The sequence below is a fragment of the Poecilia mexicana genome, unplaced genomic scaffold, assembly GCF_051168715.1.
Source record: "Poecilia mexicana isolate PSO_F unplaced genomic scaffold, ASM5116871v1 scaffold_21, whole genome shotgun sequence".
NCBI lineage: Eukaryota > Metazoa > Chordata > Actinopteri > Cyprinodontiformes > Poeciliidae > Poecilia > Poecilia mexicana.
Genome location: NW_028263390.1, coordinates 12,460,443 through 12,474,197, shown reverse-complemented (window position 1 = coordinate 12,474,197; position 13,755 = coordinate 12,460,443). Strand labels below are relative to the sequence as shown.

At 39.9% G+C, this 13,755-nt stretch overlaps 1 protein-coding gene and 3 non-coding genes across 4 annotated transcripts; 3 read left to right on the top strand and 1 right to left on the bottom strand.

Moving 5' to 3' along the window:
- The first annotated feature begins 1,871 nt into the window (after positions 1-1,871).
- On the top strand, positions 1,872-2,170 carry LOC148153052 (signal recognition particle RNA). Its single transcript, XR_015761886.1, has one exon.
- Positions 2,171-2,665: 495 nt separating this feature from the next.
- Positions 2,666-2,964, bottom strand: LOC148153051 (signal recognition particle RNA). Its single transcript, XR_015761884.1, has one exon.
- Positions 2,965-3,268: 304 nt separating this feature from the next.
- Positions 3,269-3,567, top strand: LOC148153050 (signal recognition particle RNA). The gene has a single exon (XR_015761885.1).
- A 3,687-nt stretch (positions 3,568-7,254) lies between these two features.
- On the top strand, positions 7,255-13,726 carry batf (basic leucine zipper ATF-like transcription factor). The gene is made up of 4 exons (XM_014990206.2): positions 7,255-7,344; positions 7,427-7,543; positions 8,349-8,453; positions 12,560-13,726. Exons 2-4 carry the CDS (start codon positions 7,481-7,483, stop codon positions 12,764-12,766), a joined length of 375 nt encoding a protein of 124 aa, XP_014845692.1. The 5' UTR covers positions 7,255-7,344; positions 7,427-7,480; the 3' UTR covers positions 12,767-13,726.
- Positions 13,727-13,755: the final 29 nt, after the last annotated feature.

The following is a 13,755-nucleotide window of genomic DNA, read 5'->3' as shown; positions in this document are numbered from 1 at the left end:
TAAGAAAAAATAGAAACGGGCAGGAGCTGTCTGTTTTAATAAAAATATAAATTAAACAGCTAAATTGTCATTTTTAAAGGAAGTTTCAGACTCTGTTTGACCAGTAATTACCATAACTGCAAGCACCAGTCTCACTAATAAATTCAATAAATTGCTCCCTTTTAAAAAAAAATGCATATGATCCAACCACCTATCATAAAGCCTAATTAAAAAATCTAAATAATAAAAAAAAAAAAACATTTTTTTTTCTCATGTAACAGAGTGATGATCTTCAGTGGTTTCTGTGGGAAACTGATCCTGTTGGTTCCAGAGTTTTTCATTCACACTAGATGAGCTTCCCTTAGATAATATCTTGTTATCCTGATGATAGACTGATCTAATGACCCTATGTCCTGATGCCACTTCTGTTATTTCCAGCCTGAATATTGTAAATGAGCCAACATCCTGGTTGTTGTTTTAATCCTTATAGCTGAATTATTCTAAATTTCAAATGCATGTTTTGTTTTATTCGCTGTGTGAATGACCACATCATGTGTTTTAATGATTAGTTGATGTTATATGATTTGGGGAAAAAACAAACAAACAAACAAAAAAAAAAACAACTTCCGATAAACCCTAATGAACTTTATTAAAGTCAGAGCAGGACAAGCATTTGTGCCATTTAACTTATTTTGAAGGGTTCTCGAAACGTTACTGTAACACTTAGGGGGGAAAGAGACGACGCTTTGTGTTTTTCTGTTTTTATCCTTTCTGAGAAACACTTCAGTACTAAAACTTTCTGACAGTTGGGTGAAGTCACAGTCTGCCCATCGAGGGAGAAGACTCTGCTGCACAGCATCCCATTCAGTCTGACCGTTTTCCTTGCAGTTCCACGTCATAAAATTTAGGTCAGAGAACAATGCAGTCTCTCTGCTAGACCGTAGCACGGTGCCAGGACCCTTCACGTCCTCCTCTCCGACCCTCATCACTGTAACCTTTCAAAGACACCCCTCCACACTGTGCCACAGATTCCGAAACATGCTGCCTCTCAGTTGTTTCCAATGCAAAACTCCAAAAAGTACAATTTGAAGTTGGCGAGCCACGTTGTGGTGAGATATAAAGACAACACTTTATTTATGAATCTGTGGATTTTTCAAAACCTTTCGTTTGCAGAAATGTCTGAAAGGTATTTTCACTTGTTTTGTCTAGAATATTGGATCGCACTGAAAAAATTAAAGCTAAAAGGACAATTTATTTACATGAACATATGTTGCATGACATTTATTTCATTGGTTAATGTCATGACTTTCATTCACAGAAGACAACATCACTTTACACAACCTGTATCTTTCCAAAAGTTGCAGGAGTTAGTGTATGTTCGAAAAGCTGTATTGAAACTTGTCCTGTAGATAAAGTTCTACAACTGTTGCACCGTTGCTTATTACTAGGAGGCACAATCATTTCTTGCCACTTCCTTCAAATGCTCCAAATTATTCAACATTCAAAAGATTCTGAAACACTGGAAAAAGACTTGGTTGCCATTTTATGTGTAATGATTTACGGGTCAGCATGAACTCCTCTTGAAATTGCTGACATTAAAGAAAGGATTGAACATTTGTAGGAACCAATCTGTATAAAGACAAAACAATCCATCCATTCATCATTTGGTTCTCTAAAATGCCTTATCCAGTCAGTTTTGGGAGACAGAAGAACAGTCACCCTAAATGGTTGAATATTCACAATAAAAGACCTCTAGAGAACTTAAAACCTAAAGGACGCTTTACACTTGCTGACGCGAAATTCTCTTCTCCACCTCTTGGTGTCCCTCTCTTGTCTCTCCTGCTAGCATCTCGTCTCTCCTGGTCAGTTTCTTATCTGATCAGCTGCTTGTCGCCGGGTGAGGTGGCTCTCACCTGTAATCCAAGCCACCTGGAGGCTGAGGCTGGAGGATTGCTTGAGCTCAGGAGCTCTGAGCTGCAGTGGGCTATGTTGAGTGGGGGTCCACACTAAGTTCAGTATAGATATGGTGTTCCTGGGGGAGCCTTGGACCACCAGGTCTTCTAAGGAGGGGTGAACTGGCCCAGGTTGAGAACGGAGCAGGTCAAATCTCCTGTACTGCTCAGTAGTGGGATTGCCCCTGTGAATAGATGCTGCAGTTCAGCCTGAGCAACACAGTGAGACCCAGTCTTTATTATTTTCAGCAATACACTACTGATACAAAAACATTTACATCTTAGCATCACACAGCTGTTTGAACACTCATTCTAGCTTCTTATTTAATCAAAATCCTTCATGAAGCAGCTGGGATTCTTGCTCAACACCGCCTCCTTTTGGAGCACACCAGACACTACATCAAGCTGGTGCAACTTAAAAACTTCAGACATTCTGGTAAGTTCAACTGACAAAGTCAACTCAGTAGACAACAAGCAATCAGAGATGTGATCATTCAGATGTCGCATTTCAGCAGAAGTAAGTTAAAGTTTCACATATTCAGGGGTTGCAGCTTTGTGATACTTAATACAATTGTGTAGTATCTGCTATCCTCCAGCAGGAGGTGGTGTTAGACAAGAGTCCCAGCTGCTTTATGAAGGATTTCGATGAAACAAGAAGCAAGAATGGATGTTAAAGCAGCTTTAAGATGCACAAATATAAATAAGGATTTGATAGTAGTTTATTAATGAGTGCAAAAAGACTGGGTCTCACCTTGTTGCTCAGGCTGAACTGCAGCATCTATTCACAGGGGCGATCCCACTACTGAGCAGTACGGGGGATTTGACCTGCTCCGTTCCCGACCTGGGCCGGTTCACCCCTCCTTAGAAGACCTGGTGGTCCAAGGCTCCCCCAGGAACACCATATCTATACTGAACTTAGTGTGGACCCCCGCTCAACATAGCCCACTGCAGCTCAGAGCTCCTGAGCTCAAGCAATCCTCCAGCCTCAGCCTCCAGGTAGCTTGGATTACAGGTGAGAGCCACCTCACCCGGCGACAAGCAGCTGATCAGACAAGAAACTGACCAGAAGAGACGATAGCAGGAGAAGTAAGAGAGGGACACCAAGTGGTGGAATATATTACTGCATGTGATACAGTTTAATGAGTCAGAGTTTCGATTTAAAGTGTTGCTTTTATTATGAATATTTAACCGTCCAAAGTGACTCTACATATTTTTCTAAAAACTGAAAGGATAAGGTCTGACAGGATAGATTCACTACTGGGCCACTCAGTGTCCCTCTCTTACTTCTCCTGCTATCGTCTCTCCTGGTCAGTTTCTTATCTGATCAGCTGCTTGTCGCCGGGTGAGGTGGCTCTCACCTGTAATCCAAGCTACCTGGAGGCTGAAGCTGGAGGATTGCTTGAGCTCAGAGGCTCTGAGCTGCAGTGGGCTATGTTGAGCGGGGGTCCACACTAAGTTCAGTATAGATATGGTGTTCCTGGGGGAGCCTTGGACCACCAGGTCCTCTAAGGAGGGGTGAACCGGCCCAGGTCGGGAACGGAGCAGGTCAAATCCCCCGTACTGCTCAGTAGTGGGATCGCCCCTGTGAATAGATGCTGCAGTTCAGCCTGAGCAACAAGGTGAGACCCAGTCTTTTTATACTCATTAATAAACTACTATCAAATCCTTATTTATATTTGTGCATCTTAAAGCTGCTTTAACATCCATTCTTGCTTCTTGTTTCATCGAAATCCTTCATAAAGCAGCTGGGAATCTTGTCCAACACCGCCTCCTTCTGGAGTGTACCACACACTACATCAAACTTTAGAAACTTTGACGCTCTGTTCAGTTTCAAATAACCTTTCATTCGTCTTTATAAAGACGATTTTATAATTTGTATTGTGGCATGAATATTTCCGTAATGTTTTTTTCTTTATTTGATCTGACGGGGTCATACTGAGACATTAATATATATTCATATCAATTAAATCAGAATAATATCATTTATCAATTAATTCAGTTTCTCTGTATCCCTGCAGAATTAATATATTTTCTCAGCATGGTGCTACCACCGCTTCCATAAAGGTCAGATTTGTGCAGTGCGTGACTAATAGTTGTCCTGTTAGCAGTTCGGCCAACAGGACAACTGTGTGGTTTGGTTGTGTTCGGTTTCTTCAAAGCTATTATAGCCTGTTGGCTGCTTCGCTGATGAATCCTCTCCTGGTCTTGGCATGGCACAGTAGGTTTAGCTGTGCCATACCCTTTCCATTTTAAGATGATACAATATGACTCCTCATATTGACTTTTCACATAGCATCTCATTAAAATTCGCAAAACCCTGTTTTTACAACATGATCAAAATGTGTCATGATGTAAAAGTAGTTTTCAAAGCACTTTAATTATCCAACGTTCCACCTTGACATTACTCTTTTACTGCACACCGGGCTTGTGAAAGCGAAAACAGTGGCAGTAGACACTGTCACTGTCTGGGCTTCACACGTTGGACACAACGAGTCATAAATGTCATTCGTGTATGAGTAAATACTTCATACGTGACAACAGCAGTGTTGATATTTTTAAGCTCAGAAGTGTTTGAATGATCATTTTCCCAAATCAGAAGCTTAAAAGAAACCTCCCCTCAGCTACTTCCAAGAAACACTGACCACTTATCAGGGTGCTTAAAATGCTTCCTTAGCATTGAGAGAGCAGTTTATCGCTGAGGTTTGTGTATTAGAAGAATGCGGATGATTACACACACATCACATTACAAGAGTGTGTGCATACAACGTTCTTCAGTAAGTAGGTTTCTCAGAATATTCTAGAAGCAAACACGTTTTGGGTTAGTATTGAACCGTGTTGTGCTTCTCTCCTGGTTACCACAAAACTGGACAAATCAGCTTTTCTCCTTTCTTTTCTTTTCTTACACTCTCAACTCTGTTGGACAGCCTTAAATGCCAAGTATTAGAAATGTCTGCCCTTGCCCAAGCTCTTCAAAATTCCTGCGATGGTGGAACATGTTTTTGTGTGGGAGGACTGTTCTGCCAAGCAAAGCTGTTTTAGTCCTGATTCTTTTTTTTTTTCTCACAAGAAAATCTTGTTCTTGCACCGCCAAATGCTTTCTCGTGACGGGGGCCAAACAAGAAAGGGCCTATCACAAGTAAAAGGGCAACTGCGGCTTTTAATTAGTCTAACTCTAGGTTTCACAGTGCAGTAAAAAAAGAACAGATATATTATGTTTTGTGTCCTTCTTTTCTGTACTACTTAAATGTTTTAGATCATCAAAAAAAAACAAACAAAAAAAAACATCTACAGTTACCTGAGTGAACATAAACATGCAGATTTCAAATAATGATTTCAGGAAAAATGTATTTCCTGATCAAAAAAATTAACAAAGGAACCCCTCTGACAAAATAAAGTAAGATAAATGAATCCAAGAAAGGATCAGAAACAAGACGTTAACAGGTATTATACTGAAAACTGTTCTAAAACCAATTAATAAGCTTATAGCCTCAAACAAACCACATTGAGAAAAAATATTCACAAAAGTAGCTGGCTTACGAAAATTGCTCCTAGAATGCTTTAAAACTCATCAGGCTTCCTTTACCTCATGTAAGGTCAGTGTTCATGTTTGAATGATGAGAAAGGAACAATAAGGGGAAAAAATGCCTCCATGGGAGAGCTCTAAGGCATAAATGGCTGCTGACCCCATCAAAAAATGTATCTCATATTTCCCAAAAGAACATACTCATGAGCCCTTTGACATTTGGTAAAACGTCTGATGGTCTGACAGTGGAGATTTTTGGAGCATGTGCATCCTGTTACATCTGTTGTGAAAAGGAAAAAGACAATGCCTTCAGTCAGACATGATGGTGGTAGAGGGATGGTCTGGGACAACTGTAGTTGACAGAGCGACAAACCTTGAACGATAAACGACACCGGGAAATTCCTGTCAGAGAATATCCATTCATAACCTTAAGCTCAAATACACTTGAGTTTTGCAACGGGCACAATGATTACAGGCACACCAAATCCACCTCTGCTAAGTTCCCATAAACCAAAGTAAAACTTTTAGAGTGGCCTAGTCAAAGACTAAATTTGAATCTGATTGAGATGCCGTGGAGTGACCTCGATGCTCAAAACACCTCCAATGTGGCTGAATTGTGACGATTCTGCAAAGAAGAGTGGGCCAAAGCTTCTCCACAGCGATGACTCATTGCCAGTTATCAAAAATGCTTTAATGTGCTGGCAGGGGCTGCAAAACCTGCCATTAGGTTCTGGGGGGCAATTATTTTGCAGACTCACGATATAGCTTTTAATAAAATTATTTTTCCTTATGGACTCAAGTTGTCTTTATCTAATATCAAAATTAGTTTGATAATCGTAAGTATTTAGCTATGACAAAAAAGGAGAACCAAAATAAATTTGTAAGGGGGAGGGGGGGGGGGCGATCATTTTTCAGAATAACGCCACATGAAAGAATGCTTGGATTCAAGGGCAAAATTTGATACATTTCCAGTATATTTTGCCCCCACAGAGGCCGTAAACCTCCACCAAATTTAAATTTTTTCTCAGACAATCCCCACACTTGCAGCATCATTTACAGTGAAAAGGCTACAAGGGAACTGTGAGTGGGTTTTTGGGGAGCCCCTTTAGCATTTCTCAATGCCGCGAGGCCTCGATGGCGCCCTCACTTATTTGCAGCTGGTGTGTCGCAAAGCGAGACGGCGTGGCACAGAATGTGGAAATCACCATTAGACGTGTCGATATTCGAGGCCCAGTCACCCATGCCAGAGGTTTGGGATGTGGCGTCCCTGGAGGACTGAGTCGAAACGCAGCATCATATGCGACTGCCCCAAAAAAAGGGGAAGAAGATATACCCCTGATGTCTGTTTGATACTTACCTACAGACATTAAAGTAAGGCTGCACAAAAAAAACAAAACAAAACAAAACAACAACAAAAAAAAACAGCAAAACAAACAAAAGAAAAACATTTGTCTCCTGTAGAAAGCTGACTGTTTTAAAGTTGTTGTTTTTGTGATCTTACACAAAGTTCCTGATATCCTGAAGGTGTTGAGTTGAGATGAATGTGATAAGTTATTTCTCAGGAATTTACACAATTAGTTTGAGTTCAAACTTTCCATCAGACATGTGACTTCCAGTCTAATGCAACTTACCCAGATTCTTACCAGAAGCCACATCAGATATAGATAATTAGGTATACAACTCTCACAGTGTGTGTATATGTGCATGTGTGTGTGTGTGTGTGTGTGTATGTGTGTGAGACAGAGAGAGTGAGAGAGTGAGAGAGAGAGAGTGCGAGAGAGAGCGAAAGAGCGAGAGAGAGAGAGAGAGAATGAGAAAGAAGGTGAAAGAGGAGGAGTGTCAGAGAGGGAAAGAAAAGAGGGAAGAAAAAGACTCATTGCTCATTAAGCGGTAAGCCAAGTTCTGCTCAAAACGAGCTCTACAAAGACTTTCCTTTACTGACACACACACACACCCATACACACTTTTTCAGAAACCCAAAGCAGAAGTGGACAGAGACACCGGTTTTCAGTCGCTGTGGTTGGCTATGGCTCAGGGCTCTGACAGCAACGACGCAAGCTACAAGTCCCCATCACCTGGAAGCAGACCGGTAAGTGTCTCATTTATTTATTTATTTATTTTTTAAATTTTTTGTTTACCTTTTCAGATAATCTCCAAATAGTTTTACTGAAAGAGTACACATATAAATCAAACATCTGTCTCTTCGATCGCTCTCTGTGCTTCATGCACACTTTGTGGCCATCGAGGCTCCTGTCTTTGGTAGCTCTTTCTTTTCACAGCTTGTCAGGGTGTTTCACTTGCACACATGGGCTGGAGGCATGACTCGCATCAAGTGTAGGCTTTTTTGAATTGCACAATTCATCACTTGCCCAAGCTGTGGGAATTCTTGTTTTTTCTTTTTTTCTTTTTCTTCTTCTTCTTCTTCTTCTTTTTTTTTTGTTTTGCAATTCTCGAAACTGTGAATGATCTAAACGCTGCCAGGAAAACGCATTTATGTGACTGTCATCCTTCTGCCTTCACGTGTGCAAGCCTTTGGTGTTCATGGCAGTTCATATGGGAGCGTCTGGTGGCTTTCAGGCTACATTACCAGACAAACAAAGAGAGAGTTGTCTCTTTGATGTACAACTGAATCAGCATTTAGAGAAGGATTAGTTATTGTGATACCAAGAGCGTTAGGGACATGAAACAGGGTGTGCGTTACACCTAACCGAAGACTCAGCCACTCCCTGACCCTACCCTTCACATTGGGCTCTATGCAAACTCAATCTCCTGCCAAACCGCCATTGGCATACATAACACTCCAATTTTCAGCCACCAGTGATAGATAGGAGGTTTTGGGTGGTTTTGTCCTCGTATGCGTTGCATCGACTGAAAGGTGGTTGTGTTTTTGCCAGAGCTCCTCGGATGACGTGAAGAAAGTGATGAGGAGAGAGAAGAACCGTATCGCTGCACAGAAGAGCCGGATGAGGCAAACTCAGAAAGCTGACAGCCTTCACCTGGTGAGGAAGCCAAAAACTTTGCCACAAACATCACACGCAGCAGCAGAAACATGAGATGCAGATTATCTTATTTTTCAAAACGTGCTCTAACCGACAAAGATTTAACTACAGGATATGTTAAGCAATGCCCAGAACAGGTAGCTTTACCTTAACGTACAGCATTCCCATTACGAGAGAACTTTATGTCTCTGCGAATAGGTTTGTGCTATATTTACAAAATGCTACCTGACCATGTGGTGATGTGTCATGGCTTCTGTTGGGCTGCACGCTTGGGTGCTTCTCTATGTGTTTGCAGAAGATTAAGGAATAAATTAACACGTGTGGGCAATCAAAAATCCAGCGCCAAAGACTGCAGCCCTGCCGAGCTCAATGGCAGGAGTGTGTGTGTTCAGTCAGCTAATTTTATGTGATAGTTGTCATCTGTGTTGATGACTTACATGGATCTCCAGGTTCAGGTCTGCATAACATCAAAAGTAGCTACATTTGATTTTCTTCTGTTTAACCTTTTTTCATATTTTTTTTTTTTAAAAGGACAATTTGTACCTTAACACCGTGCTCTGCTGCCGCCACTCTGTTTTCAGTTTTCAGAACATCAACTTCTGTGAACTTTATCTGATAATTCGGAGAGATTTTGACCTTCAGAAAAGCCACATCGTAGGCCATAGTAGATTCTGTGAAACAGATCTGAATGCATGACACTACTTCCAGTGAAACATGCTGCATTTTATCAATCTGTTTAAAACCCTGTCACATTCACAAAGAACACCAGGGGACCACAGAACATGCTCTGTGGTTTTGCTTTCATCGTCTCGCTAGATAAACAGGAAGGTGAATTTTTCCCTTGCTGTGACACAGTCTCTTATTTCCTGTTTCTTCTGTAGTATTTTTTTCTCTGTAAATGAGTTTGAATGTTGTGTGTCGTGGGCAGCAGGGGAGAAAAAAAGGGCTGTCACTTCTTGTAAAGCCCTGATAGCAGTGGGCTGTATTTGGCTAAGTGACGCAAGTACATGGGGTTTACCCAGAGCTTCTCTGACAGTAAGGACCTGAAGGTTTTGGTCATGGTGAGATGACCTTTATAGTACCTGAGTGGAAGATTTTTGCTCCACAATCCCCACACATAGACGGTAAAGAAGAAAAAAAAAAAAAAAACACAAAAAAGGGAAAAAAAAAAAAAAAGTTTTCTGGTTGTGACGTAGAATTAACTCTTTTTAAGCTGTTTTGGAAAGTCAAACTCTCAAACCCTATGAATGGTAACTTCTCACACTGTGATGCTGCTGCAAGACATTGCAGGTGGTTTCTCTTGTTTTTCCAGACTTCTGCAACACAGTTGATGCTCTGTCTTACAGCACTATAAAGAAGACTCCAAAGTTACTTAATTTCTTTCCTTAATTTCAGTGTAGAAGTAAAGATTACATCTTTTTTTATTGACTTGTTTGGCTTAAAAAAAACCCTGTTTAGTCACTGTTTGAATGAAATGAATAATACTCTCATACCTAACAAAATATTTACATTTTGTGCACATAACTTCCAAATGAAAACTGTTGTCACAGAATGAATTAGTAGGATAAAACAAAATTAAAAAGTAGAAACTCTCGAAATTTGACCTAATAAAAAGAGTTAGTTTATTTTATCTTATATCACAGTTTGCTCATAAATGATGCAGACCATTTTAGGAAAAATAATAACGCCTGTAAAGTACAAAACTTTGACAACAACTACATATTTAAACAACATCAAGAGCCTGTAAATTGTTATAGATGGGTTTCATTATATTAGGTGACTTGCATTATATTGTCATTTTGTTATGTAGCTCAGGTGTTTACATGTCTATATCCTGTATATGATACATACTTCATTTCATTCACAATAATTGTGTTATAATGTGTTTTATAGTGAGGAAATGAAGATTCTTGTTCATATTTAAGCTAAAACATATTCGATGTCTAATGCTAGTTGAAAATGCCAGCTATTATTTGCATGATAGTCCACACACAAGGAACTGATGAGTTGTTCTGGGCTGAAATATTTCATGCAAAGTGGTGGTTTTTAGCAGAATGCTAACACACTATCCTGTTAACATGATTATAGGTCAACAAACTCATGCTGAGCACATTACTTTAGTATCTCCTATAACAGTTATAAAGGCCTTTGGTTTGTCCAGAATTTTTTTTTTTTTTTTTTTTTTGTGGGATGAAGGCATTCCCTGGGGGACTCCTCCAAGTGTTGAGGGAGATTCAATGAGTAGCAGGAAGGAAACATCTTAAATTATTTAAATAATAACTTAAGCGTTTGTGCAAGATTACTTTTTTTTTTTTTTGCGTATATATTATGGAAGTTTGGCTTGGATGTACAGATTCGGCAACCACGATGTATCAAACAGTGATAATTGGTTTTCTTGGAAGAGTTGTGTTGTTTATATAAATTTACATTTTGTGGTTTTGATGGTCCAGGAATTTTGTGAGGGAAGTTAGAGATTTTCCAGCTTTGTCAAAGGCGTACTTCACCATTCCTGAAAAACCCTACTCTGAAATGAAAGATGATCAGAAAAGGAGAAATGAAATTGTGACCTAAATTTTAAGAAGAACTGCATCATAAGGTGTTATTTTTTTTCTAAAGGCCACACAAAGAAATCCCTCATAGTTGTATTTTAGTTAAAAAAAAGAAAAATGCAATATGTTGTGATACAATAAATTTCTTTAAAGACACTGTGCTAGATTTCAATAGTATTTTAAAGGTGCTGCACTTTCTTCTTTCTTTTATGCCCGTTCCTCTTAAAACAAAACTTATACTTTACATTTTTAGAAAACTGTTGAAACTGTAGAAATAAGAGGAAGAAAACGCATTCATATACATTTAGTAACACTTGTGGTTTTTTTTCCCCCAGTTTTGATTTAAAACGTCAGAGTGAAGTTGAAAAGAAAATGTAATCAAGACAGAAAATGTAACCATAGCCAAATCCATTCAAAAGTACCAGTACCAGCAGCAATGTTTATGTGAGCTGTGGGTCACACTGCTCCTTTAGTCAATCCCCGTATCTCCATTTTAAAAATACATATTGTCATTTTGTCCCTATGCTTCCATGTTGTACCAACATACTTATACCATGGGCTATGAGTTCATCTCACATTGCTGTTATTGTGATAAATGGGTATGCAAATCCTAAAATCTCACTTATTCCTTAACAGAGTAGTATTTTATTATCTGAACCGTTTTATTCTGACACTCCATGTATTTTTCTTCTGTCAGCCTGGGCCACCTACATTCAAACTGAAATAACACTAAGTAACCTCCAGCTGCTACATATGTGCTGGACTCATACAATCACGTTTCTTCATAGCAGACTATAAGCAGACAACAGAAAATAGCTGCATTCATGTAAAATCTGGTGTGAAATGCCCCCCTCTAGTGGCTACCAATTGATGCACGGTTCATATGTCTTTCAGTAGAAGTTTTGGTTGTTTCATTCCAGAAAAAGTCAAGCACAAAATGAGCAAAACTCCGATAGCATATACCGACAAACACAAAAACAGAATGGTACGACACAATCTAAGAAACAATTATCCCAACATCCATTGGAATAATATAGCTACTTATAGTCCTACTAATGTTATTTATATTATTTATTAACTGTGTTTTTTGCAAGCATAACCTTCCACGCAATGAAAAGTTGACTTTTTTTTGCAAGTGCGCGAAAAGCGCACCAACTATATTCAGCAACACGTTGGGAAGGGGCACTCCGATCCATGCTCCATCCAGCAGACACAACTCCAGTCACTCTGAGACTTTTTTACGGCATCTTAAAAAGACTTTGAAACAGAATATTGGAGCAGTGCGGTTTTGAAACCATAACTTTTTAAAAACTTGATGTGGTAACCAGTCAATGCTTGTTGTGCCCTCATTAATAGAGTCACAGGAGATTTACTTCTTGCTTTTGGCCAAGACATTTGAAAAGACTTGCTTAAGCACAAGATCATGTAAAGTAGCCTAAAAACGACTGGTTTAGCTGATCATTTATTGATCATTTATCTAGCTTGGCATTGCAGCGTAGAACCACTTTCTGCTATTTTGAGCTCAGATCTAACATTCCTGTCCCTGTGTGTTTCCAGGAAAGCGAAAACCTGGAGAAGGAGAATGCCGCCCTGAGGAAGGAGGTGAAGCAGCTCACAGAGGAGGCCAATTACCTGTCCTCAGTGCTGAGCAGCCACGAGCCCCTGTGCACCGGGCTGGCCCCGCAGACCCCGGACCTCCTCTACCCTCCCCATCAGAGCAGCTACCACCGCCAGCACATCGCCGTACCACACTACCAGCGCTGACCTGCCCGAGGGCCTGCGGCTAAAACAGATGACTGACCTCAAGAGACACAGACTGACAGGAGACTTGTGTCTTTTTTGTTTATTGTTAAAACGTAGTTAAGGCAAGACAGGCTAAGTTGTCCATCAAGCAACGAGCCCAAACTGTAACCAGTAGAATTCAAGACCTATTTATTTTGCTTCTTCATGTCTCTTTGCTTTCCGATTGTAAATCCATATGTGAATTTAAATGGCTTGGTAAGTAGGTTTATCAAATAGTCCATGTTTACAAAGAGAGAGGAAACAAAAATATTGTGCTCACATTTGTAAATGCTTATTTTTAGTATTTCAGGGAGCACCTTTTGTCATCTCATGTCTTGTGTTCTTTGTGTGTGTAATATGTTTTTTTTTGTGTGTGTGTGTGTGTGTGTGTGCGTGTGCGCGCGTGGGTGTGTGTGTGTGTAAATGCTCAGGAGCCTTGACAGTGTTGATTGTGGACAAAAAGAATGTAAATGTAATAAAAAAAAACAGAGAGAAGGCTGAAAATGAAGGAATGGTTAGTGAGAAGACCCAGTGGATGTATTTATTAAATTTTATGCTTTTTCTTTTTCTGAAACATCATCTGTAAACCTTCTGGGTTCATGTTATTCTTTTGTTTGCTAGGACAGCTGGGTGTGTGTAAAGTCTGCACAGGTGCTGATAACAGGGACACGTGACAGACTTTTTATTTCTCTGCTCAGACGCCTCTAGGTGGCACTGTTCAACAGTGTGTGAGATCGAATTACAGTAGCTTATATTTATAAAGCATAAAATAATTCATTTGTGGATTGCTCTGTGTGTGGGTATAAGGGTTCATTGTGGCCCTTGAGCTCCACTGTCACCTTTTGCTTGTGCTCCACTCCTGGTGGCCTAAATCAAACGGCCTGTTATCTGCAGTGTATTAAAGCAGGAAATAAGTGTAATAATAAACTGGCTTTAATTGGTTTCATTTTTATTACTGACTCTTTTGTAAT

What these genes read in the sequence shown, in the direction of transcription:
- batf (XM_014990206.2), top strand. Translation starts at nt 7,481, where the DNA reads ATGGCTCAGGGCTCTGACAGCAACGACGCAAGCTACAAGTCCCCATCA. An exon ending in CATCACCTGGAAGCAGACCG is followed by an intron (nt 7,544 to 8,348) that starts GTAAGTGTCTCA and finishes TGTTTTTGCCAG; the next exon opens with AGCTCCTCGGATGACGTGAA. An exon ending in AAGCTGACAGCCTTCACCTG is followed by an intron (nt 8,454 to 12,559) that starts GTGAGGAAGCCA and finishes GTGTGTTTCCAG; the next exon opens with GAAAGCGAAAACCTGGAGAA.